This window comes from Erpetoichthys calabaricus, chromosome 6 (assembly GCF_900747795.2).
Source record: "Erpetoichthys calabaricus chromosome 6, fErpCal1.3, whole genome shotgun sequence".
Classification (NCBI taxonomy): domain Eukaryota; kingdom Metazoa; phylum Chordata; class Cladistia; order Polypteriformes; family Polypteridae; genus Erpetoichthys; species Erpetoichthys calabaricus.
In genome coordinates this window covers 111,572,208-111,599,811 of record NC_041399.2, presented here as the reverse complement: position 1 = coordinate 111,599,811, position 27,604 = coordinate 111,572,208, and the positions used below count along the sequence as shown (strand labels likewise).

The following is a 27,604-nucleotide window of genomic DNA, read 5'->3' as shown; positions in this document are numbered from 1 at the left end:
TTTAAAAGGTGCTTTTCTCTTTATATAGGAAACTTGGAACTGCTGGGCAAAAAACTGGGAGGCTCAGCAGTACTCTGCCATTTTAAAACATGATCCCCTTGATCCTGGAGGCTGTTTCACTCTCACAAGTGCAAAATGTGGGAAAATGCCAAGCAGTTTTATGTAGAGATGGCAAACCACTGCTCCTGTCTGCTTCACACACACGGTCAAACTGGGAAGAAGAGCTTCAGAGAACTAAGCAGCAAAAATGTATTATCACAGAGGTAGGAGAAATTGAAGCCCTGGTCAGACACAAATTATATTGTTTCCTTTGAATTAAAGAGCTAATTGATTGATTGAAAACATATCTATCCACAAAATAATTTCTGCTGTTTCAGTACATGTAATAATAAATGTGAACGTAAGATTGGCTTACAAATGTAATGTGATGGAACATGGAATAGGGGTTAATTGCCCGCAGTATTTTGTCAACATCTAAGCACTAGTCAAACTCATTTTTGACTTTATCATTGTAGTGTAAGGCATAAATGCCTATCTTTGTGCGCTTCCAAACTGTTCTTTTAAGTACAACTGACATGAATAATCAGTTTATAATCAGAGTAACTGTTTAAATCTATCAAACTTTGATAACTGAATGTTCGTCTTTGTTTTGACATGTCACCTGTCCTTTTTAAATAGTCGGCATCTGTCACTGATTAAGTATTTTCCTCTTCTACCCTAGTGCCTTTGTCCTCAAACGTCAATAAAGACAGCCTGTTTTCTACATTCCCATAGATAAGAAAAAAGCAAAAAGAAATCCAGAGAGTTGTGCTCAGTGTATTGATAATATCTTGCATTCACCTTTGCTCCAGGTCAACTGCCTCTGCAGCTGCAATGTTGAAAATCCATCTTCTTGTCATGGTTTTTTATGTACCAGAATACATTTTTGTTTAAACCCCACAATAAATTTAAAAGTGGATATTATCTTGCCAAGTGACACTAAATTGAAAGAGACTTGCATTACTACCATGCTAAAAATATTTCTTCAAAAGTCTACTAAAGCTTGCGAGTTCATAATTACTGTACCTTCAGTTTTAATCAACAAGTAGTAGATGTGTAATTTCACATGTCATAATTAAATTCCACTCAGACATCATGAAACACTGTTAAAGAAAAGCATGAAGTTAGGCAAGTACCTAAAATTTTTTGCTGAAAATAAAATACAGTAGACCCCCGCGATGTCACGGTATACAGTTCGCGTCCTCAGTTCACAGATTTTTCCTTAGAACCTAACTAATAATTGTTAGCGGAAACCGCAAATATCCTCCGCAATTTTTTGTGGCTTTTTTCATGGCAGTAATGCACTGTAGAGAGAGCAGGAAGCAACCGTAGAGGATAACGCGGCTTGGGTTTGTGAAGTAGCCAATCCGAGAGCGTTGTACTCAACTACAATTTGAAACTGCAAGTGCCAGCAGTCCCTGCAGTGGCTCTGATTAGTCTTCTGCTGAGGGTGCAGGGCCTTTTGGGGTCAAAGGATGTCAGCACAGCTTTTAAAAAGGGGGCCGGTGACCAAAAGAAGAAAAAAAAAGGTTTTGTAATTTGTGTTTCAAATTCCTGTCTCTCTGCCTGCCTTCTGTTGGGTTACCTGTACTTATTCGTTTTATCCTGGATCGCTCCTGAACCCGTCCACCAGGCTTAACCATTTCAGGAACTACCGGTAGGACTATCTATTTTCATCATTACATTTCATCTTTTACCGTTTTTCATGGACTTTACTGTGTGTTTTGTTTGTGCTTTGTTATATTTAATGTATAATCGCCGTAAGGGGAACAGGGGTGGTATTGTTGTTTTCATTTGTGTTCATTACATTCTTTATTTGCTGTTTGATTACCGGTTTGCTTTGTTTTGTCTCCACCATAAAAATAAATAAATCACCGTCTTCTCAACGGTGTGAATCTTGGCGGCATCTGACTGCCACAGCATTATTCATTTCTCCTTGCTGATGATTGACTGCTGCCCTGTGACACATCTCCAGCTGATTGTTCTCGTGTTTTCCGTTTTGTTCTTCTTAACCCTTAAACCACCACAACCAGTTATAGTCGTTTCCCACTGCTATTTGCCAGCACGCAGGAGCTGAGTATATTCGGCGATGCACATTGATTGAATGCCACAACCGGCTATAGTCGGTTCCAAGTGCAATTTATCAGCACGCCAGAGCTGATCAGTCAGTGCCGTACATTCGTTGAGCAGCCAGCTCATGACCACTGCCATCCCCTGCAGCATTACAGCCTCACTGTCTCTGGGATTGAGCCGCTACACCAGACTAGCCTGCCAATGTCAGCGTTTACCTCTGTGTGCTTGCGTACAGCCAGTTCAAGTGCAGTTGGCTTGGTGATTTACCGAATTTCATCCATGGCATCAGTTGCACCTTGTACATATTGTTCCAGTAGTTTTTTAAATAGTTTTTGCAGTTCAATAGCAGTGTGTAAAATAACCAGTGTTGCAGTAATTGTGATGCTCTTTGCATGAAAAAAAAGTGTTCCATTAAAGTTTCACTTTTTCTTTGTGAATTGTAATGTTTACTTAAAAAGTGCAGCAAAAAAGTATTTGGCGTCCAGGGATGTATTAACCCCCAAGTACTGTATGTGGCAGTTTAAGGGTTAAAGCCCCAAGATGCCATCCAAATGCCCTGCACCTTCTAATGCTTCTGGCAATGAAAACGCGCTTGCATGAATTACAGTACATATAGCGGTAACATCGGTATTTTACATTCTAGCACTGCGGGAGACATAGCAGTACAGTACTGTACAGTATACAGGTTTACCTTTACATTCTTTTTTTTAGGTAATGTATTAAGCTGAGTTTGAAATGAAATTAAAGTATTTTGGGGGCATATTTAGGGTTTAAACTATTAAAAAAAGCATTTTTTTAACCACATCCATAATTCATGGTTTTTCACAATTCGCAGGTGCTCTAGGAACATAACCCCCGTGAATTTCGGGGTGTACTGTATATTAAAACCACAGCTCCCTGTGATATGACTGAACACATTTTACCACTGCATTATCAGATTATAACAGCCCTGGTAATTTTGTCTGTGTTGGACTTGTATACAGATTCTTTGTGTGCTAGGATATATTTTAAACATTTCTATTCTAAAAACTCTAAACCAGATGTTTACAAATTCTTTTGTAAATTTCTCAATTTGTGAAGGTCAAATATAGATGTGCTGTGTAGATTTTTCAAGGTCTGTAATGATAGCCCATCTGTAATTTTAGTACTTTATGATGTTAAAAGAAATTTGATACTATAAAATGTGTCCACAGACATAAAACAATAGTATTTTATTTTTGTTGCACATTTTCGTACAAAAGATGTAGGTAAAAGTGCTATTCGAGATTTCAAAAAAAAAATAGATAAGAATAATATTAAATGAGTAATATACATAAATAATGCACAGTTACACAAGACAGATACATACATTAAGAGAAGTATAGTCTTTAAATATAGAATTGTTAAGTCTCTAAATGCAAGTCAGATGTTAAGGTAACATGACCAGGGTGGACAGGAAAAAGAAAATCTGTCATTAACATAAACCATAAGGTTAATTTTGAACAAACTGAACATTAGTAAATTTATTTGCATCAAACATCAGTTTATCACTTTGAATTAGAAATTAAACTTCAAACTGAGACTAACTATTTTAAAGCTGCTGACCACTCATTTAATCAAATTCCTTGCATTAGTGAATGCTAAAAGCACCATGTCAGGAGCAAATTACAATGAAAAAATTCTGAGTGCATTACTGCTGCCTTTATATGGAAGTGCTTAATTAAAATTCTAGATAATAACTAAAAATGAATATTTTAGCCTCATTGCTGGTAGGCAAATGTGTAGGCCACAGTATACACACCAGCACCAATAACCCCTTCGTATAAGGTGTGTGATTCCGTTCATTCTTTTAGGGCAGTGTTTCCCAAACTCGGTCCTGGTGAACCCCTGTGGCTGCAGGTTTTTGTTCCAACCGGATTCCTAATCAGTGACAACACCTGATAGCACTGATCTCATTAAAAAATTTTTTTTTTCTTTTATTCAACATTCAGAAAAGCCCAGCAGCATGATTTTTACATTTATAAGATATTTAGAAATATTTCTGCTTTTGCTATAGATTTAAATGCTTAACTCTCTTTTGTTGATTTCATTATACTTTGCCCTTTCTCTGTGCAGTTTTTCCCCCTTTGTTGTATCTTAATAATGACAATTTAAAACGAGCAGAGCAGACACGCAGGCAAACAACACTAAATAATCAAAGGCTGCAAGTACTTTAGCAACCGACCCACTGATGAGTAAATAATGGATTAAGGATGAAAATCAAGATGAAAATACTGTTAAAAGAAAAAAAAATACATTATTCCTATATAACTGCTTGGTACATTTTAATTTTTTTTTTTTTTAAAGCAAACTTAGTTTTATAATTTCTGTATTGTTCCCTAAACACAGAACTTGGGAAATATCACTTCACTTAATTAGCCCAGGAGTTCAATTAAAAACAGAAGCTGGTTGGAACAAAAACCTGCAGCCAGGACCGAGGACCGAGTTTGGGAAATACTGTTTTAGGGTTTGCCTTGACATGAAGTATTAAAATATTTTTAAATTGGCCAAAGCCATTCTGGCATACATGTTGCATTTTCTGTAGACCAAAAATGTTCCAATTTTAATGGCAGCAAGTTGAGATAATGGGGCTGGCTGCCTTATTAACATCTTTAGCATGTTTTTTATTAAACATGCAAAAAAACCCAATTTAAATGTGGTGTAATCTTTGGTAGTAACACAGGAAAGTGGGTAGCACAGGGTCAGAATACTGTCTATGCTCCTTGCATATATGTATTTTGTGTGTGTGTTTATGTATATACAGGTATATAAGAAGCCTTTCCCAGCAGCACTGGAAGTCGACACATACCGTCACCCATATTTACACTGGGTTAGTTTAGAGGTACCAGTGAACCAGATCTGCATATCTTTGGGGATGTAGGAAGACAGCCAGAGTTCAGAGTAAATGCCCACATACATAAAGAGAGGACATGGAAATGCCACATGGGCAACAAGCCAGGTGTGGCATTCAAACCCAGAAAGTTGGATTTATTTGGCAGCAGTGGCAGCACCTCAAAACTACGCCAACTCAGAATTTTTATTTTGTCTGTATAGCTCAATTTTTAAGTACAGTGCTTTAAAGTTGTTTTGAGAAGGTTCACATTTCAATCGAATGGTCATTTGATGTATTCACTCATTGGCCACTTTATTAGGTACACCTTGCTAGTATTGGTTGGACTCCCTTTTGCCTTCAGAGCTACTCTAATTCTTTGTGGCATAGATTCAACAAGGTGCTGGAAGGGATTTTGGTCTATTTTGACTTGATAGCATCATACAGTTGCTGCAGATTTGTTGGGTGCACGTCTGTAATGCAAATCTCCCAATTCACCACATGCCAAAGGTGCTCTGTTGGATTGAGTTGTGGTAACTGTGGAGGCCATTTGAGTACAGTTACTCAGTCATATTCAAGAAACCAGTTTGATATGATCTGAGCTTTGTGACATGGCACATTATCCTGCTGGAAGTAGCCATCAGAAGATGTGTACACTGTGGTCATAAAGGGATGGACATGGTGAGCAACTCAATTCTCAGGTAGGCTGTGGCATTTAAACAATGCTTAGTTTATACTAAGGGGCCCAAAGTGTGCCAAGAAAATATCCCCAACACCATTACACCGTTGATGCAAGGCAGGATGGATCCATGCTTTCATGTTCCCTGTTGCCAAATTCTGATCCTATCATCCAAATGTCACAGCAGAGACTCATCAGATCAGGCAGTGTTTTTCCAATCTTCTGTTGACCACTTTTGGTGAGCCCGTGTGAATTGTAGCCTCAGTTGCCTGTTGTTAGCTGACAGGAGTGGCACCCACTGTGGTCTGCTACTGCTATAGCCCATCTGCTTCAAGGTTTGACATGTTGTGTGTTCAGAGGGGCTCTTTTGCATACCTCAGTTGAAATGAGTAGTTATTTAAGTTACTGTTACCTTCCTATCACCTTTTCTGACCTCTGGCGTCAACCAGGCTTTTTCGCCCAAAGAACTGCTGCTCACTGAAACTTTTTCCTTTTTCGGACCACTCTCTATAAACCCTAGAGATGGTTGTGCATGAAAATCCCAGTAAATCAGCAGTTTGTGAAATACTCAGACCAGCCCGTCAGGCACCAACAAACTTGCCAAGTTCAAAGTCACTTCAATCCCCTTTCTTCCCCATGCTGATGTTCGGTTTGAACTTCAGCAAGTTGTCTTCACAATGTCTGCATGCCTAAATGCATTGAGTTGCTGCCATGTGATTAGGTATTTGCATTAACAAGCAAAGTGGCCAATGTTGATTTTTCTTGCCAAATATCCCTAATTTAAATCTTAAAAATATTTCAATGGGGGATACATACATTTATAATTTACATTAAGAATTTTTTTTTTCAGTGGAAGAAACTTTTCAGTGTCTCCTTCAGATCCCTTGTGCCTTTTAACAGCAGCTACATTCCATGTCTTTTAATACAATCTATTGGTTTAGGAAGTTACCATCTTATTTGTAGAGGTCTTTTAAAATTGAAACACTGATTTATCTGTTGGCTTGCTTTTAACTTTCTTAAATGTAATTAGATAAGAGAGTCTTGTATACTCTGTGTGCTATTTTCTAAGAGAGGTGTTGGTGATCAGAGAGGATCTAATGCTTGATTTTTTTTTTTTTCCATTTCAGGATAATAAAGTTAATGGAGTGACAGATTCAACAAGAATTCTCGGGTACACATTTCTTCACCCTTCAGTCATTCCTCGACCTCATATCCAGTCTGTGACACTTCGACCACAGGATGAGTTTTTCATTTTGGGCAGCAGAGGCTTATGGGACAGTGTTTCACCATGTGAGGCAGTGGAAGCTGTACGCAATGTTCCAGATGCTTTAGCAGCAGCTAAAAAGTTATGCACATTGGCTCAGAGCTACGGCTGCAATGACAGTATATGTGCAGTGGTGGTACAGCTCAATATTACAGAGGACTGCTTCTGCTGTTGTGAGCTAAATGCTGTACCTCCACCCAGCCCAGGTATCTTCCCACCATCTGTAAGTGTTGTCATCAAGGACAGGCAAACCCCTTCGGACACACTAGGTATGCCTTCTTCAAGCAGTGGCATGGCGTCTGAGATTAGCAGTGAAATATCTACCTCTGAAATGAGTAGTGAGGTTGGCTCCACAGCATCAGATGAGCCTCCACAAAGTGTAGTGTTAAATGATAACAGCATAATGGCCTGCACTAATGAACAGCGTTATTGCACACTACACCCTGTGTGTCTGTCAGGCTCTTTTCAGCGCCAGTTGTCTAGTGCTACATTTTCTAGTGCCTTTTCTGACAATGGTCTGGATAGTGAAGATGAAGAGCCTATTGCTGGTGTTTTTTCCAATGGTAGTCGAGTTGAGGTGGAAGTGGATATCCATTGTCTTCATGCAAAGGAGAAGATGCTCTCTTCAAACCCCCAGTCAGTCACTGAAACTTGTGATGAGGGAATCGTTATAAGCTCAAATGAGGAGGATCCCACTAGTAGCATTATTTTGCCAGATCGAACCCTACTTTTGAAGCTCCACACTGATGATGTCTCTACAGAGCGACTGCAGAGAAAGGGTATGGACTATATGATGGGCACTTTGGGCAGAAGGAGAGCAAATGGCTCTATCGCTCCTTTAGAAAATAGCCACAACGTAATTGAAGTGGCTGCTGATGCCCCCACCAAAAAAAATGGAGGTTACTTTGCAGCTCCTGCACAGCCTGACCCAGATGACCAGTTAATAATTCCTCCTGAACTTGAAGAGGAGGTCAAAGAGATCATGAAACACCACCAGGAGCAGCAGCAGCAGCAGAGGCAGTTCCAAGCAGACCAAATGCCTGACTATTATGACACTCCTCTGTGATTACAGGAGGAGATGGAGAAGACTTCTGCTGTATGTGTGTACATATAAATATATATAAAATATGCATTCCAAAATATTTTTTTAAATCAGTGCTAGATTTGTTTTGTTAATTTGAAAGAAATGTTGATAATCCAGTTTTATTTTTCCTTAGCATATCATTTTATTAAAAAGTGTCATTTGATTCTTTTTTAATTTGAAAATTGAGCTTTCTTTAAAGACAATTTCATGAAAATCTTTATTATTGTAGATAGACTGTTTAATAAGTTTATTTCTTATCTCATGGCTTTTGTCAAGTCATTGAAATTTGTAGAAATGATAAAGACTAACTCCTAGGAGTTGCTTACACTTTAATGTGACTTAGTCACTGAAATGTACTAATCTTCTCTGCGAGAACAGATGATTTTTTTTCTAATTGCTGTAAACAGAATAAATGGTGTATACTGTTGCGATACAAGGAACTGGTTTTCCAGGGATTCGCTACATGGAAAGGAAAAAGTTACATTGTGGACTGGGATAGAACAAGACAGAAATCCCATTTGAAAAGCACATACTTCAAATAAGCAAGAACTGACTTCTCCAGCTTAGCCACGCCGTCTTTCCTCCTTCCTACTGTTCCAGTTCACAAAGAAACACTTTAAATTATTTCCCTTAGTTCTGCTAACACCAGCATGACTGTGCAAGAGACTGATGAGATTTTTTTATTTACAAGGATTATTTCAACCAGAAACAAAGTTCAATTTGTTACAATAAATTTGACATTTCCAAATAATAAATGGTGTCCTCTGTTACTGCTCATACATGGAATGCTCTGTGAATGTATTGATGTGTTTTCAGGTGTCCTGTACAGAAATTCACCAAAACAGTAAGTTAAGTGTTTCTTAAGATGTTCCTGTCTGCTTTTGTTTCTTTGCCTTGTTGCTGTTTAATGATTTTTACCTTGTGGTGCAAACAATTTGAAGTGCATTGAGTGTTCACTATCTTCATACATTGTTTTATGCAAGAAATCCACACGAATATAACAAAAAACTTGCCTGTGTTCACTTTTTTTTTGTTAATACTTGGTGGAAGCAGCCATAGCATTGAGAGCTTTAGGAGTATTTCATTGTTTCTCCATATTGAAATTGTGCCATTTCCACACAGTCTTCTCTAGAGTCTTGCCGCATCTCCTTAAATACAGATGAAGGTTCATATTTTAAGTTTTACCACAAATTAAGTCTGTGCCTCAAAGTAGAGAATGTATTGGTTGCTCTAAACCTGTAATGAGTTTTTTAGATTTAATATTCTGCATTTCAAAATGTTCAACATTTTCCTTACTTGAACACATTGCGTATGTTGCACATTTGTTTGGCTCCATTTAAATTTGCCACTCTGCCATACAGAGCAGGTGCAGTGCTACATTTATATTTCCATTTTAGCTGTTGAACTCTTTAGCTTTATCAAATGAAAATAAAAGTGAAACAGAGAGAGATGGCCGAATGGGGTTACAGTTAGTCAAGCATGCTACATTGAAGGGTGACGCTATAAAATGTGGAGCTCTTTCTCATCTGTGTGGTCAGCCCAGACTGGAAAAAGTGGCTGATGTTGCTTGTGGGCCCTCAGTAGTTTCCGTTGTGCTTGATTTGCAAAGTGACTTGATTTCAGCAGGGTTTCAGTGGTCTGCCTCTTCCTTATTTTAATAATGTCGACCTCATTGCCAGCATTGTTGCTAAGAATTTGTATTTATGTTAAAGAAACCGGTGGGGAAAGCACCACAACACAGCCAATACTGTCATATAAATTATATTAGAGCACTTTGCCATATCTGGGAGCAAGACTTTTAAAAAATCTAAAAACAAGTTGGTATTAAAAGTGTATTTTATGCTATATAATTAAATGATTGTTTTTGAATTAGGCTGGAACTTAGGACATAATTTACTTGGACTTTCAAAAAGCATTTGATACAGTTCTACACCAAGGATGAATTCTAAAAGTAGAAGCTGTAGACATCAGAGGTAACCTACAAAACAGGTTGTCAAGTTGGTTAACCGACAGGAAAGAGGACAAAGAGTACAGATAAGGGGAGAATGCTCCACGTGGAGTCCCTTGGGGGTCGGTCCTGTGGCCGTCACTTTCTTATGTATGTTAATGACATTGATTAGGGTATAGTTAGTCAATTTGTGACGTTCACAGACGATAATCGGACAATATGGAGGTAGCAAAAACAAATCAAGAAAACTTGGACAAGCTCCTTAACTGGGTGACCTTTTGGAAAATAGTTTAATATAGAAAAGTGAGAAGTGTGTCACGTGGGCAACAGCAACATCACTTATAAATACAAGATGGGAAACAGGAGGCTGCCTCTGAAAAGGATTTACAGGCTTATGTTAAATGCAACATTTTCATCGACTAAGCAATTAAAAAGGCAAATAAAATATTAGCTTATATAATAATAATAATGCATTTTATTTATAGGGGCACTTTACATTAGCAGTAAATCTCAAAGTGCAACATAAGTTTAAACAAAAGGCAAGGCAAGATAAAAACAGATAAAACAACAATAATTATAGCATTCTTGTTAATAAGCTTGATAATAATAAGCTTATATCATATAAACTGTTGAATTTAAGTCAAGGGACGTTATGCTCAAACTATGTAATGCACTAGTAAGACTGCATTTGGAGTATTGTGTGTAGTTCTGGTCACCACAGCACAAGAAAGACATAGCAGCACTTGAAGCTGTGCAGTGGAGAGCAACCGAGTGCATCCCAGGAGTTAAGGACATGGCCTACGCTGACAGACTCGAAGAGTTAAATCCGAGCAGAGGAGACTGTATGGGAACCTAATCCAAGTATTTAAAATCCTCAAAGGCATTGATAAAGTAGATCAGTAACATTCTTTTGGCATAAGGGTGAATCACATACTCCAGGACATCAGTGGAAATTATTAAAAGTGAAGCCAGGAAGCACTCCTTTACACAAAGAGTTGTGGGACTCTGGAACAAACTACCGAGACATGTAGTTGAAGCAGAAATCTTGACAACCTTTAAGAAGAATCTGGATGAGATATTGGGACAGCTTGGCTATTAGCTAAACAACCTCTCTTGATGGACTTGTCTCCTATCATTTCTCAAATTTCTTTAGTTTTTATGTACTTTTTTAAAAAAAAAAAAAATCTTCAGTTTTGTCATGTACTGCACTACCAAACAAAGACGATGGCTGTCCATGCATAGCCAGGTTCACTCAGCCCCACGTATAGCCGTCCTTGGCCGGTGAGTGGTCAATCACGCCTCTCTTGAGTAGCCATGTCGGTGGGCTCTTGCGGCTCAGCTTGTATTTGCTTGGTGTCTACAGTGCCTCATCTTCTTATGTCTGATGGTGCTGTTATGTTTTCATGTTGTGTCCTTAGAAGGGCAGGAGCCATTAGGGTGCACTCTCATTTTGATGGCCTAAATTGGAGGTCATTTTTTCTGTTTAGCTGACTTGATTTTTTCAGAACGTGTTTGTTATTTAGAGCTGTGTTTGTCATATCTTGTGTTACACAACAGTTGTCTTGAGTTTAGCTTTTGTAATGGCAGCATTTGTATTGTAAAAAGCTTTGGTGTGAGCCATCAGAGGATTTTTTTTCTTGTTCCTTCACTGTGAACAAAGAAAGTGTGTCTAGTTATATCTACCATGTGTGAATCTTAAGGAGCTGGGCCCCATTAGTCTGTGTAATTCACAATTTGAATTGTCATTGGAGTGGGCCTGAAAATTGCATCTGTGTAGAAAATTCTATAAGGTGAATGTCTGAGTTGGAAACTTTGGCTTAGAATTTTTGCATATAGATTGGGTGGTCTTTTCGTTTGGTGCCTCCTGTGCCCGAGCACAGCTGCCAGTGCATTTCAAAACAGTTTTTTATGTAATGACAGAGATTATGAATAGCAGTGCATGTTAGAAGTCTGTCTACCGTAGCCCACTTTTAGCAGTCGCATTGCCTACTAGCAGGGAGGGATGTCTCTGGGACGCTGGAACTATGAAGAGGTGCATTTCAGTTTATGATTTGGAAAGGTATACACAAATCATCTATCACTATCTTTCTTTGCAGTTGTGAATGTAGCGAGAGTCTTCTCAACATAATCTAAATAGTTTGTTCATAACATGAGGATACTTGAAGATGGGTACAGGTATATGCAAGGGTATCAGGCAATAAGCAACACAAAGATAAACCTTAGCTTGGTTTTATTCCCTTCTTTCCTGTAGAGGAAGGTACACATTAATATCCATCCATCCATTTTCCAACCCGCTGAATCCGAACACAGGGTCACGGGGGTCTGCTGGAGCCAATCCCAGCCAACACAGGGCACAAGGCAGGAACCAATCCTGGGCAGGGTGCCAACCCACCGCAGCACATTAATATCCCCTCCCTTAATTCTTGTCTAGATAGATGGATACTTTATTAATCCCAAGGGGAAATTCACATACTCCAGCAGCAGCATATTGATAAAAAACAATATTAAATTAAAGAGTGATAAAAATGCAGGTATACAGACGGACAATAACTTTGAATAATGTTAACATTTAACCCCCCGGGTGGAATTGAAGAGTCGCATAGTTTGGGGAGGAACGATCTCCTCAATCTGTCACTGAAGCTGTTCCTCTGTCTGGAGATGATACTGTTCAGTGGATGTAGTGGATTCTCCATAATTGATAGGAGCCTGCTGAGCGCCCGTCGCTCTGCCACGGATGTCAAACTGTCCAGCTCCATGCCTACAATAGAGCCTGCCTTCCTCACCAGTTTGTCCAGGCGTGAGGCATCCTTCTTTTTTTATGCTGCCTCCCCAGCACACCACCGCGTAGAAGAGGGCGCTCACCACAACCGTCTGGTAGAACATCTGCAGCATCTTATTGTAGATGTTAAAGGACGCCAGTCTTCTAAGGAAGTATAGCCGGCTCTGTCCTTTCTTACACAGAGCATCAGTATTGGCAGTCCAGTCTAATTTATCATCCAGCTGCACTCCCAGGTATTTATAGGTCTGCACCCTCTGCACACAGTCACCTCTGATGATCACGGGGTCCATGAGAGGCCTGGTCCTCCTAAAATCCACCACCAGCTCCTTGGTTTTGCTGGTGTTCAGTTGTAGGTGGTTTAAGTCGCACCATTTAACAAAGTCCTTGGTTAGGTCCCTATACTCCTCCTCCAGCCCATTCCTGATGCAGCCCACGATAGCAGTGTCATCAGCGAACTTTTGCACGTGGCAAGACTCTGAGTTGTATTGGAAGTCCGATGTATATAGGCTGAACAGGACTGGAGAAAGTACAGTCCCCTGCGGCGCTCCGGTGTTGCTGACCACAATGTCAGACCTGCAGTTCTGGAGACGCACATACTGAGGTCTGTTTGTAAGATAGTCCATGATCCATGCCACCAGGTATGAATCTACTCCCATCTCTGTCAGCTTGTCCCTAAAGAGCAGAGGTTGGATGGTGTTGATTGGTGTCTATCCGATCGTCGTTAACTCTGAGCCGTGTAAAATTTATCTGAGAGATCTGGGATGTTCTATGAAGTGAGAGAAGTGCATAAGCTTCACATGATTTGAGAAGCCGGGTTTATTTCCACTGTTTTCAGTTTCACCAGACGATTGGGGCAAGTTACCTTCTGTATGACCCCTTTGGCTGCTGTGTACCGGGAGAGAGATGATGCTTAGCATTGTGGCTTGAGAGTCTGTGAGTCCCTCATCTGATGAGAAATGAGCCTTCAGAGAAAGCTTCCAGTTTAGTAAGAATATGTGGTGTTGGTGCATCCCTAGTTACACTGTCATTTAAATTAATCTAATAAGCTTGTTACTGAATGGTTAAAATATTACAAGCTGTACTGTCTATTGAAAATGGCAATAAATAATAACATCACTTTTAAATTATATTCATCTGCATTGTTTTTGACAATAAAGGCAAAACTAAAAACACATTACATAAATAATGGGTTCTAAAGGTGGGTTCTTGGGAGGCTAAACTTGATCTTTCTCGAGGGCACCAATTCTAAGTCAGTAACCCTCCAACAGTAAGTAGCACCGAAGTGTTCATAAAACTGATACTTCTGGGCCTTCTGGCATCGACCAGGGGTTACTGCCATTTAAATAGCACCCTGAGAAATGGCCACCGACTCGAGATGTGCATATCGATATGTACGCTTACTGGTGACCCACAGGGCTTCAATCGCGATCAATGGCGCGACTGCATTGTAGTGTATGTCTACAACATACTCGCATGTATGTTTAATAGATTCCAAAATACAGCTCAATAATTAATTGCATACAACAGTCTTATTATGAATATTTCATTTTGTTTACTTTCTCACTACTAAGAAAGTACAGAGGCAAACCGGTTGACAGTTGTGAATATTTAAATGAAATAGAAGCTCTCATTATAAAATTCACCAGTTACAGGTTCTCCTGGCAGATTGCATTCAGAGGTTTCAGGTTAAATAGCCTGTCGAATCGGCCATTCTTTTAAAATCCCATGGATTTAGTCATTCAAAGTGCTGTGCCAGAATCCTGACGTGAGCAGCAGCTATGGCTGCTTTCTCATTTCTGTTTTTGTGATCCCTCAATATGGCGAGTGTTTTCATTCTAGTTACTCGTTGATGACCCGTTTACCATCTTATCCGCCCGGTCAAACTAATTCCTCCAATTTTTCTTTTTGCAACACACAGCCGACAAATTGAGTTTGCTTTTTCACAATCACTTTGATCAATTCCAGAGTCATTCCAGCCTTGCGCAACACCTCTTCATTTGTAATCTTTTTAGTCGATGATATTTGCGTGATCCTTCTGAGAAACCACTGCTTCTACTTTTGCTTCAATAGTTTTGGGAATCGTCAAACTCTCACAGCACACATACCGAAGAGTCGACCAAACATCACATTTCAATATTCGCTGTCGCGTAGTTACTGACAAAGCTCTTTGATAACAAAACCCATTCCATATTTTTGAAAGCACTCCTAGCTATGAAAATTCAGAACTTTATCTCCTGGTCTGTTCTCACTTCCGCCATCAATATGCTTCCCAGATATCTAAACTGATCCACCTGCTCCAGGACTTCTCCTTTCACCCAAGTCTTACAGGTAGGACTTGTTGCTTTCTTTGAGAATCCAAGCACACAAGATTTCTTTCTGTTGATTTCCAGACCCTTCTTATCACTATTCTACTACCACATCCACGAGTTTTTGTTCTTTACCGGCTAACTGCACTGTATCAACTGCATACTGCAAATTTTTATATTCGCGCCATCAGCCTTTATCCCTTCAAGCTCTCCAACATACCGTATGATCATTTCTGCATATAATGAAAAAGATCAGGAGACGAGACACAGCCTGCCTTATTCTTCAATTCACTTCTGTATCCTCCCGAATAAGCTTCCTGATCCAAATATAAATTCTTTAACCATTCCAAGTCTTGTCCGTCCACATCGATAGATTCAAGCATTTCAATTAGTGGCTCGTGCCTCACACACACTCATACCTTCTGCGAACATCCTGAGAACAAAACTCACATTAACTTGTTCCTTTATCTGGCATAAAAGCGTATTGTTCTTCTGACACGTCACCAACCGTTCTTCCACGTAGTCTGTTTAGTAACACCTCACTTTGGTTAGTTGACTCGTCAGAATAATAGTTCGATGTCGCTTACACTTTGTAGCATGAGAACTTTTTGATTTTTGTTCTCAGGATGTTAGCAGAAAGATATTTCTGTATGTTTTATAGATTATGTGACAGCATTTGATCGTGTGAGCCATGAGCCCATGGATGACGGAGCTTAAATTGTACTTCAGGCTTTTAAGTTACCAGAACCAAGATTGTTAAAGGAGAAGACGGACCCCTCAGCAATTGGCAGAAGTTACACCGAATCAATTTTGCATCAGTTTGAGGTTCTTTGCTTTGGCCGCATTTCTGTATACTGATGGCAAAGCAGAGACTCTTGGAAAGGCGTCTTTATGTCAGGAGGTTTGCAAAGTCGCCATTGTGTTCAAGTGGTTCCTTAATATTTTTGTGGTGTTTTCTGGCTATCATGATGTCTGTGCAAGCAAGGATGCTTTTTATTTATTTATTTTTTTCTTTAAGTTTTCTGGTAAGTGAAACTAACTTAAATGTATTTATCTTTAACACAAGTCTCTGGTTATCAGAGACACCAGGCGATGATCACGCACTTGTGTGTGAATAACCAGCCAGCCAGCACCATTAGAGGTGGACCACGTAAAGGCTACGTCACATTAGACGACTTTTCCACTGATTTTTATTTTTGTCATAGCTTTCATCTACATGAAGACGATCGTCTAATGTGACAGACCCACCTGCTGAGACCAACTAAACTGTTGACTGGCCACAATGCACCTTGCCTTGGCTGACTCGAAAGCTTGCATTTGTAATCTATTTAATTAGCCAATAAAAGGTGTCATTCTACCCTACTTTCTCCTGTATCAATCTATGGTTAACACGGTACAACCAGGGCCGGATTTATATGAAAAGAGGCCCTATGCTATTCCACTTATGAGGCCCTTTCACCTTCCATTTTTAAGTTTGTAAATTACATGAGAGATAATAAAATTTTGCTAACAATTTGAATGTAGGCCCCTCTTGATCTTGAGGCCCTAGGCTGAAGCCTAGTTAGCCTATAGGAAAATCCGGCCCTGGGTACAACACTCTACTGCTATGGCCACAATAAAAGCAGACAGGTTTGATTTTTTTCTTTGGTCGGAAGAGCGAACTCCTTGCGTGTGAATGTTGAGAACCAATGAGTTTACAGCCAGAAGTCGTGGGGAGGAATAAGAAACACACATTTTGAACCTCGCAAATAGAAGAGAAGCTCATCTGCCTGATGTTTTGAATTTTACATACCATAACAGAATGGAAAACAAAAGAAATGAAGGGCCAAGATGGCAGCTGTTGAGCCTTCGCAAAGCACCAGTTGTGCCAAAGTTCATGTTACTGGCTGTCGGATAAAGGGGTGAGCACGACGTTGCTGGAATATCAGCACTCAGTCAGTGACTGTGGCGTGGGCTGCGATGTTCAGTCAGGTACTCTGACGCGGTTAAGTGATGAGATCAGCAACTCAAATCTGACATACCTCACGACAAACAGTCTTGAAAGTGTGACATCAGCTCAAACGCAAATCAATATACAGCCAAGTCCTTTTTTTTCTGATGCGAGTGTCCAGTTGTATCGGAGTGACAGAAGCTGCAGCGGAGTACGGTGGCATATACGGTGTCCTCCATAATGCTTAGAATAAAATTTGTGAAGCAAAGGAGCAAATCAAGGAAAAAGGTTTTAAATCTGTAATCAACTCTCCACATGCGATTACAGGGGACATTTTCAGATTAATATTAATTGTTAAACATTGGCAGCGTCCACGCTCGTATTTGCTTGTCGGTATATTAGAATGAAAATAAAGCCACAACTACATAAGGAACTGCCGTAATTGTCTATGCATCAGTAAGCAGAGACTTTGTGTTTACGTCAAATTCCCCTCCTACAGAAACTTCGGAAATTGGATAAAGATGTGTGTCCAGCTAAGACCACCAAAATCTATTGTGTGTCTGTGCACATGTTCTGTAGATTTGTGGTTGCCGTTATCTTCTCACGTGACATCAATTACGTTTTCTCATTGTGTTATGTCGCATGTCATGATGCTGGAAACCTGTGACGTAACCACCTGCTTTCTTCCTCTTCATTCCAGTCCGATTGCTTTAGCTCACTCTCTTAATACCATGTGCACACACACACACACACACACACGCACGCACGCAGATTCATGTGGATTGGCACTGGCGCTCATACTGGCTTCCGACGCTGAGGCCCCTCCTGTCTATTCAAGTCTATGTTGTTGAAAGAATCGTCCTGTTCCAGGACATGTGAGTATACAGTATATTCATAGATTACTGTTTGCTTTATGAGTTAAGCGTATTAGTCTGGGTTTTTCAGTTAGGCCTACTAAATGTTCATTTTGAAATTTTTATCTATTTAGCATTCAGGATTTTTGTATTGTCATTACACCTGTTTGTTACTGATATTTTGTTTTAGTGTTGATGCAGAAGAGTGAGAGACCTGCACCTCAATGCCTTCCAGCACATCATTGCCATTCTTGGTGGTCCTTGCCAAAACGTTCTGCATATTTCGACTCGGCTTCCAGTGACTCTGCAGAATTGCCTAATCTGTGGCAGCTCACAGAGGGACAGGTCATGGCTGGAGTTCTACCATCTTCAGAAGTCCTAGTCATGGGTTCGCCTGGTGGGGGTTCCACATTAGAGACACCCCCTTATCATTCTGGTGACTGGAAAACAGAAAAGCATCCTGACCATTTGCCTCAGCCTCACTAACATTTCCTCCCCATCTTCTGTGGGCAACCTCACTCTGCTGGAGCTGTCAACTGTCAAAATGGTGTCTGACAACACCAACAAATATCTGATCAGAAAGGGGTCCTTGGGATCTGAGCGTCACATTTATTGTGGTCATTTCTGTACCTGCCCAGCACTTTTCAGGCATCAGTCTGATCAGGGAGTTGGAGACTGGGGGACCCACAAGAACACTAGAATTGGAGTACCAAAAAGAACCTTATGCACTGACGAAGACATCTCCAAGGAGATCCATAGGGTGGCTCGGAGATGGAACGCTTTGGTTCACAAAGTGGATGGACACAAGAGGTCAGTGTGGTCTCTGCAGACTCTGAGAAAATAGGATCAGTAACAGTTATGAGAGGCTGGGGATTCAGATTCCTATGGCTGTGAAGGGCTGCTTGATGGGGGGCAGCTGACCTGGCCCCCCAGCTAATCAGCTACTACTTGGCATGCAAGGTAGCAGGAAGTGGTACCCAACTGCACAGAGTTGTTTCTTTGGCATTGCTGTTACAAACTGCTACTTGCTGCACGAGCAACTGTGTGACCTTCGAGAGGAGCAGCTGATGACACAGCAGGCCTTCCAAGAACTGCCATCTGCTGAGCTCTGTGGGGAGACGCTGCAACCACGAGAGGCGAACAACCAGCACCTACCTACCCACCTACCTGTCAGCACTGCTCAACACAAGCCGCCCAGGGGCGCAGGAAATGGTAGCTGTGTGGAGAGCGCACTCCATTCACGAGCAAGGCATGCAAAGTGGAGCTTCACGAGGTCTACCACAGTCGTGTGAAGAGACGAGCACTAAAACCGGGCATACAGTCGGGGACTAAAAGAACAAACTACCTTTGCATACTGCTCAGAAAAATGACTGCATTTTCTAAACTAAATTATCTCCGGCATTCAAATAACTTGCATTGCTGCAAAGTGTTTTGTGCAGGTTTTTTACATTAACAACTTTGACAGATAAATATGTCTGATGTTTTATTTCGAAAATAATGCAAGGGAAAAAAAAGCAGATTTTTGTGTGTTTTTGTTTTAGTTTATTGCACTTTTGAACAATGTATTTAGTTGTTGTGGATTAACAATTTACTTTGCATTTACACTTGGGTTGTCCAGCATGTAGAGTTGTAAAGCATTTGAAAATGCTCAAAAAAATGACTCCAGCATAAGAGAAAATACTAAAGTATGTTCAGGCAGATGTCTTCTATGGTTCTGCAGTATTTTTAGACATTTTGGTTTCAGCATGTAGAAGTTACAGCATTTTTTATACAACTAGGGGGCTCTGCCCCCTGCTTGCTTCGCTCACCCACCCCCGGGTTTGGTTTACCTGATGTACAATTTAAAGAGATTGTATTTTCATGGGAATTGTTACATATGCATTATTTTCACTTTTACTTTAAAACTTTTGTAAAAACAATATTTGTCCTTTATTTCTGGCCCCGGGTGTGGTGTGAAGGGGGGTCGGCTGAACACACGCTAAGGAGATGCCATCGGATCATCTGCTGGCTTGCTGCTGCTGGTGAGCTGCATGTTCTGCTTGTCACTTGTCATTGTTTTAAGAGCTGGGAGCACATGAAGTGTGTCTGCCAAAAGCAATCCAACAACTGCTAGCTTAGAGGTCTGTGAACTTGTTTTAAATGGTCTCTCACTGCCTTGTCTCACGTGACGTTTAAGTGTCTCTCGCGGGATGTCAAATTGTCTTCAGAGAAGATCATGTCGCATCGCCCTAGTCTCCCTCCCAAGATTTTTTTTTTATAATAGAGTGATGATCCCCTTCTGTGCAGTGGTGGTCATCTTGGCTTACTAGACCCTTTGTAATTACTAAGGTCACCGATGCACTCTTTCTTCTTAGTAAAGTTCCATACAGTTGATTTTGGTAACCAAGCATTGCGGAGATGTGGCACCTGCTGGGAATGGACCTCCAGGACTTAAGTGACATGAATGTGATTGGTTAGAGAGGTCTGAGTAACTAAGGGGTTAGTCCTCCTGGAACAAATGATCATCGCAAGGATGGATAATTTCTTTATTCACATTTGCTTTGACTCAGCGTGTAGCTCTGATTCTCACTGCCACTCTCAGTTGTTTAATCAAGCAACATGAAAACAAATCAGGAGTCCCTGCAGTATATAGCACCGGAACTTGTACATGCTAGGATCATTTTCCATTAATACTTATTATTTAAGATAAATGGATGGTAGTTACATTTGTAATTTATTTAGATTTTAGATTCAGCCCCGTCTCTTCTGCGGCCCTTGCGATGTCGCTGCTATTCTCCCTACAGGGCCAGCATGTGCCAATCTGCCATTCCACGCAAAGCACAATTGAATTAGGATAATCACAAACAATAGGCAGAATAAATATTACAGCATTATGGGTCTTACACTTTAACCTTACAATTTCTTTGGGCCAAGTATGACCCAGTTTTGTATTTGAAAGCAGTAAAAATACACCTTAAATTTAATCTATTCAGGATGAAACTTTGTGATTTTCTCTACACCCCCCTCAGCTAATATGAAGTTAAAATTTAGTGGATCTTTCTCTTTATGCTATTTTCTTTGTTCGTAACCTATATAGGCTGGGGGGCTTGGGGGTTGTTGAGCAAAGCCCCCCTAGTCTAATAAGATGATCAACTCCAGATGATGCAACATCACATCATCATCATCTCCTAGGGGTACCAGCTGGACACCCAAGTTTGAACAAATGACTAACCCAAGGATGAGTACAATTGATGGAAAGACCTACACAACGAAAAGGATGGGCTTTTCTGGCAAGATCCATATTCCTTCCTCTCAAACCCTTTCAAGACCCAGATCATCTTTGTTCTCATCAAGCTCACAGCTCTCCTGGCCATAGCTTATAGGGTGTAGCCATAACAGAGGTTGAAGCACTTCTTTTAATCCAAAGAGCAATGGTGATGGACTGGGAGGGTAGAAGACTTGTCTGTACTGGAATTGAATAAGAACGCCAGTACTTAATTACGTTCCTAAATTAACGACTGAACTGACCCCACTCTTTAGACTTTTGCCTGTGATTCTGTGTCAGATAGACAGAGGTCACCTTATATAGATGACAAAAAAAAATCACTGATGCTGTGACAATGCAATAGCAAAAATAATATAATGTTGAAATAAATAATTAAAATGTTTGGAAAATTGCTGAATGGAGAATATGTCCTATATATTAATGCAATATATATTAATGTAGCTTTAACACCTGTTTACAATTTGAGTGCATAGCGAGTTTGATTAGTTGACTCAGCGTGTCCTCAGTCACACTTTTTAGAGTTGGAAGGTGAATTACCCCTTAGTACCTGCAACAACAATGGCAGCTATCCAGAGAAGTGGGAACTCAACCAAAGACTCTGTTTGAACCAGCCCCACCAAAGAAGCCACATCACAGGTCTGCATGCTCTTTTCCAGGCAGACATTAACCCCTTGGATCATCTCAGTAGTCAACAACAAGATGAGCAGCAAAGAGGAACACTCCAGAATGTTGCCTTCATAAACATTGTGCAGCCTCTGTCAGCTTTCTGTTTCTACACAACTGGTGCATTACTGCAGACCATTGATAATGCGCATTAGCTAAGCAAGGCACTGCCTATAGTGACTGCACCTGCTTGTGCTCCAACTGGAAAAACAAAAGAGATGTAAACAATGGTCTCTGAAATGTTGTCTCCTTGGATAAAGGCATCAGCCAAATCTCTCTATTATAAAAAAAATCCTGCAGAGAAACAGTAGGGCATCGAGACGTGATCTTCACGTTAAGATCACAGAAGACACTTAAAAGACCCGCAAGACTAAACAGACTGGCCACGGAGTGTCTCGCGGGGACCTTAAACATGAGACTTTGTGCCAAGAGACTGACCCAGGACAGTCTTGCGATGATGTAGAACATGAGATTCTTGCAAGACATGTCCTACTTAAAAATAAATAAGAGCACAGCCAGCAACACACTCATTCGTGTTTTTGCTTTGAGCACACACAGATCCAGGGCTCTCAGCGTATATAAAGCATACAAGGACAATACGTTATAGATGAAACGTAGATGAAAAAGCAAAGAAGAAAGCAGCGCGGAGAAAAGAGACTCAAAAGCATTGGAGAGACAAAAAAGAAAAAGAATAATCTAGGTGCAAATTCAGAAAATAAGGAAAGTAATTATCAGCCCGGAACAAGTGGAACTGGAAAAAAAAAAAAAAGCACGTCCAATCGGGACATTGGCGCTATACACTTGCAGAGCAGGATAGAGATTATGAAAGCAGTGGAATTCGAAAGGCAAAAAAAAAAAAAAATAAGTTGGCGTGATACACGTGAAGAAAGTTAAAGAATATAAAAGAAGGAAAATTAGAAAGCATAAATAAAAGAAAGTAAAGACTGCAGGAGTGCAAACAAACGGAAATTATTACTCGAAAAAGGGAAAATAATCACCACGGACCAGGTGTCATTGGACAAAAAAGCAGGACAAAGCGAGGTCACAAATAAAAGACAGAGTAGAAAACGAAGTAAAACGTGATAAAGAGGTTACAAAACAAGGGGGCCAAACACATGCAGAGCAGGTTAGAGATAAGGAAAACTGGAATTCAAAAGGCTCAAAAAAACGTAGGCGCAAAACACATGCAGAGCAAGATACAGAATATGAAAGCAGAAAAAAACGACAGTGTCAAAACAAAGACAGTGAACATCGCATTAGCGCAAAAAAAGAGAAATTATTACTTGGAGCAATAACTAAAAGGTGAATAGAGATCGAATATATGGACACAGGTGATATGTCAGATGTAAATATTGTAAGGCTTTGTAGTTTAAGTCAGAATTTCAAAAACGTGTTTTACCTCACATGCATTTATTGGTTACTTTGCAAAAAAAAAATTAACTGCTGATGATGTAGATCGCTTTGTCTGTGCTGAAATTCCAAACAGAGAAACCTATCCTGAATTATGGTACAAAGTCATTAAACACATGTCTCACTGACCTCATTTAAAAGATTCAGCACGTTGGGACTCGAAAGATTCCAAATATTGTTGTTACTTAAGTTCTGAAATAAAAGTGAAACTAATGAAATAGCAACACTTCAAAAGAAAAAAAAAATCTTAAAAGTGTGTATCTGGAAAAACAAAAACGGGGGTTGGCGAATGAAGCGAGCAGGGGGCGAAGCGCCCTATTAAATAAATATTACAATGTCTTGCACAACACTAAAATTGGTTTTCATGCCACTGCAAGCTTACCTGGCATATTGTGTAGTGGATGGTACACTCGTCTCTATTCATACTCCCAGCCTCTAAAAACCCATCTACACCTGTCCAAACAGGTTCTCAACATTAAATGTCTGGTGTGACAATATAACATATTTATTTGACCATTGAAATACATGGGATAGATGGTCTTGTTTCTAACAGTCTGTTTTTTCTGATGTAGACACTGGGGAGGAGATAAACAAAGAAGCACTTTAGAGTCATTTGTTAAATATTGAATAATGAAGGGCTTTGGGAAACACTCATAATACAAACTGGTTCTTTACCTACATCATTTGTTATCTTGTTCATTATTCATGATAATTGAATGTTTTTGGTTAACACAGCCCAGAAAGTGCAACAAAGGTGAAGATAACAACAAACTCCTAAAACAAAAGAAAGTATACTGAAGATCCTCAAATATGGGGAAGAAAAAAAAAACGACTAGGAATGGAACAAAGCATTGCTGACACTAGGACTATAAATATACACACTTTGATTCGGAGAAATATCAATTATAACTTAGTAGTTAGAACAAAGCGAGCTAATATATTGTACTACTGGAGTAACTGTGACTGAAACAATAATCTTTGTGAGGATAAGTTCCAGCTGAGTTATACAAGTCTCCCCCAACTCCAGTAAGAAAGAACAAAGCAACAACACAGTCACGTACACACACAAAATCTGTGGGGAAAGGTAAGGCAGCACAAAGAGTAGCTGTGAGTGAATGAATGCCACACGAGGGCAATAATAACTTCACAAGTACTGTAGTTAAAGATCTTATCCATCTTAAACACATAAAATGATAGAAAGATCAGAAATCATAAGTTATGATACCCTTTTTCTATAGGAGAAAAAAATGGCAACCAGGTTTTTGTAATTTTAAGTTTTGTGTTTGTTATTGTCTTTCATCTATGTATCTATATCTGTCTTTACTTGCACATATTCATCTTCTGTAATTTATGTTATAAATAGTATTTTGTTTATCTCAACAAGCATGTTTGGGTTATTCATGAAAATAAGTATGTTGAACCTCAAAAGAGGAAAAGTGTTAATATAGACTTTGGCCAATTTATGAACCTTGTTCATAAATTATACAGATTTCATATTTTTGACATTTGACCAGGAAATAAAACAGAGATCCATCATGCAAGTTTCACTGACTTGGCATCTTTTTAATTGTGTTAAATAATTACCAGTATTGCTGGAGGCAAAACTACTAATTAACCGAGTAACTAACGCTTCAACTTTCCTACACTGTAGCCACCAAGACTAGAAGGGTGAGAGACACTTTCCACACTACTTGCCTGAGCAGCCTCGAAAGCTTGCATATTGTAATCTGTCCAGTTAGCCAACAAAAAGGTGTCATTTTGTTTCACTTCTCATTGTATTCGTATATCACCCTACTTCGGGGCTGTGCATGGCGATCTTAGACCCGACCCTTCAGTGTGATCAGAGAGGGCTGCATCATTACGTTTCTGATAGGTTGCATGATAGTTTGGTACAATTGTCCACCTGTGCCCATTTATTTTTTATTGTAATGATGTCTAAATTAATAAACATTTACCAAAGAAACTTTGTGATATGAGATAATGTAAGGAGTTGCCAATGTGGTGGGCACTGACATCACGTCTCCCATAACTACAGAATAATTTAGGCCCATTTACCACATCCTGAACTTATTTGAAAACCCAATACTGGCACATGTAGGTATGAAATAAAAATGAGAAACATGCCCTTACACAATTGCACAGTGACCATGTGATAATAATGTCTGAATTATTCTGTAGTTACATTAGATAACAACAACAATAATAAAATGAAAACGCTTTAAAATTAGACCAAAATTCATTCCTGTTATGAAGGCCAAATTTCATTTTTGCCTCAAACATAGTGAAAGGTTAGTGTTCTTCAGTTTTAGCAAACACAATTAACCTGACAGACAAGTTTAATGCATAATTAGCTAAAGGCATAATAAATAGGACTACAGTGACTGCTTGATAAACATTTTCTTTATCAAAAAAAAAAAAAATAATAATCCTTACAAAAAATGAGTAGGCATTGAGCAAATTAAACTTATATCAATTATTTTTAAAAAAATCAATTTTTTCAAGCTTATGTAAACCAGAACCTAACAAAGCAGCACTAAGCAATTGGCAAAAACCAAACCAAGAAGAATCTTTTATTTAAAAATAAACAGTAGCATTGTATGACACTTTCTAAAAAAGGAAGAATTTTCTGTTTTCAAGTCTCAGTTTATTTGAATATAAAAATGTTTACTTAAAACAAATGGGTCTCCTTGAAAATCTAATTACAAAAACTAGCAGATATAATAAAATCGGATAGACTGGTTTATGGAGAGTGGAGCTCCAGTTACCAGTGTATACACATCAAATAGATTATATAAATAGATTCTTGTAAATATACACACCATTTACATATCCAACAGCCGTTCCTGAGCACAGAAAACATCACCTCGAATCTCAGAGAGCAGGCAGCAGGGCTTTTAAGGTTTACTGCAAGTCTGTTAATAAGTGGATGGCTGATGCTAAAGTATTTTTTGTAAAATATAATTAACAACTATTAATGGGTAAATAAAATGCAACCTTACTGTAAAATACTATTTAAAAACCATGAACCAGCTGCTAAAAATGAAAGTCTTTAGTTATTCTCGCCATGCTCCATTAAACCAAGGTGGCAACTGGCTGATCAGCTTCTGCATCATAATGTTGAGAGTTTATCCATTTAAATGATGGTTGGCTTTGTGGCTGACGCCGATTCTGACGACGCTGGAGCACTCTGGCTTTTTTTATCGCAAGTGCACACAGTACAGCTCCAGCTCCGTACAGACAAGATGAAATGAGGCCAAAAACAGCAACTGCTGCATCGCTCCCTTGCACATTGCAGCTCATCCAGGTGTATCCCTGGCGTGCATAGGCCAGCTCTCTTTTCTTACATACATCAGTTGAATTCACCTGGTTAACAAAGTGGAGGTAGAGGCCAACAGCCACAATGTACATCACACATGCCAGCACATCCATGACAAACTCAGCCATGAGGAATTTGAGAGAGATTTGGTACAAGGATTTAGCCCCGGCCACCAGAAGGAACAGAGTGAGAACAAAAAGGGTCAGGCTGAAGCTCACGCCGCCGTACACCCCAGGGGCTCTCATCTGGCTGTATTGTATGTCCAGGTCGCGTACCTGCTGCAGCTCGGTTCCCTGGAAGGGGCTGTAGGCAGAATCAATGCTGAAACCACCAGCCCCCAAGCCACCCATTCCAGCGTAGCCTGAATTCACTGCCTGTGAGGCCGCAACACAGATGAGCACCAACAGGTTTGTCCCAATCTCTGCAAATCTCAAGACCCCTGGAGGAAAAAAACAAAACAACATAAAACAAAAAAGTTAAGGAGTATGTAATTTAGAGTGAAGGCAAGTAACATGTAAAATTTTTGACACAGTGCAGGATGATGTTCTTGAAACTAAATTGACAAGATAAACCATCAAGAACACAGGATTTCTTTATATGGGCAAATTAATATACACTTTGCTAAAGCAGAATATCCAGCTGCCGGTTAAAAACCAGAGTAAATAAAACAAACTGACGTAAGATAGATAACCTTCAATGTCTCAAGTACTGTGCTGTAAGACTATTTTATTATTTTTTTTATTTAGATATGACTTTTAAAGTTTAAATACAGCTCTGCTATTGATGAGAACTTGAATGTAACATCATGAATGTTCGTTCCAGTTCCCTTTCAACATTCAGCTATTCAGTTAGTTCCATTTGTCACTGTGGTAGTCCCCTTTACCTCCAAGGACACTGGGATGGATGATCCCACAAGGGACCCTCTGGAGAGCTCTGTGTGCCAGTAGAAAAGACAGGCCTGCTGGGAGTGGTGGGCCCAAGCTTTGCTTAAAGCTTTCTGAAAGTATTTATGCCAAGACACCTGTGAGGTTAAGAAAGTTTAGGAGGAAGTCAGTACTGTTCCTCAAGTATGCTCGGTGGCAGCAGGTAAGCAAGCCCCCACAAAGAATGGGCGAGTCCACTTCAGAATGAGAGAGAGTATGCAGC

The 27,604-nt window shown here is 39.7% G+C and overlaps 2 protein-coding genes across 2 annotated transcripts in view; one reads left to right on the top strand and one right to left on the bottom strand.

Moving 5' to 3' along the window:
• LOC114653501 (PH domain leucine-rich repeat-containing protein phosphatase 1) overlaps nt 1-8,742 on the top strand; it is a 235,710-nt gene extending 226,968 nt beyond the window's left edge. The window contains 5 exon segments of the mRNA XM_028803859.2: nt 29-50; nt 52-81; nt 83-133; nt 135-263; nt 6,767-8,742. Coding sequence (XP_028659692.2) covers nt 29-50; nt 52-81; nt 83-133; nt 135-263; nt 6,767-7,969 — 1,435 coding nt within the window. The 3' untranslated portion in view covers nt 7,970-8,742.
• A 16,800-nt stretch (nt 8,743-25,542) lies between these two features.
• The window catches only part of si:ch211-191a24.4 (uncharacterized protein LOC100150331 homolog), a 91,579-nt gene continuing 89,517 nt past the window's right edge, over nt 25,543-27,604 (bottom strand). The window contains exon 4 of the mRNA XM_028803857.2: nt 25,543-26,897. Within this exon, the coding sequence (XP_028659690.2) occupies nt 26,215-26,897 (683 nt within the window). The 3' untranslated portion in view covers nt 25,543-26,214. The remainder of the gene's footprint in view (nt 26,898-27,604) is intronic.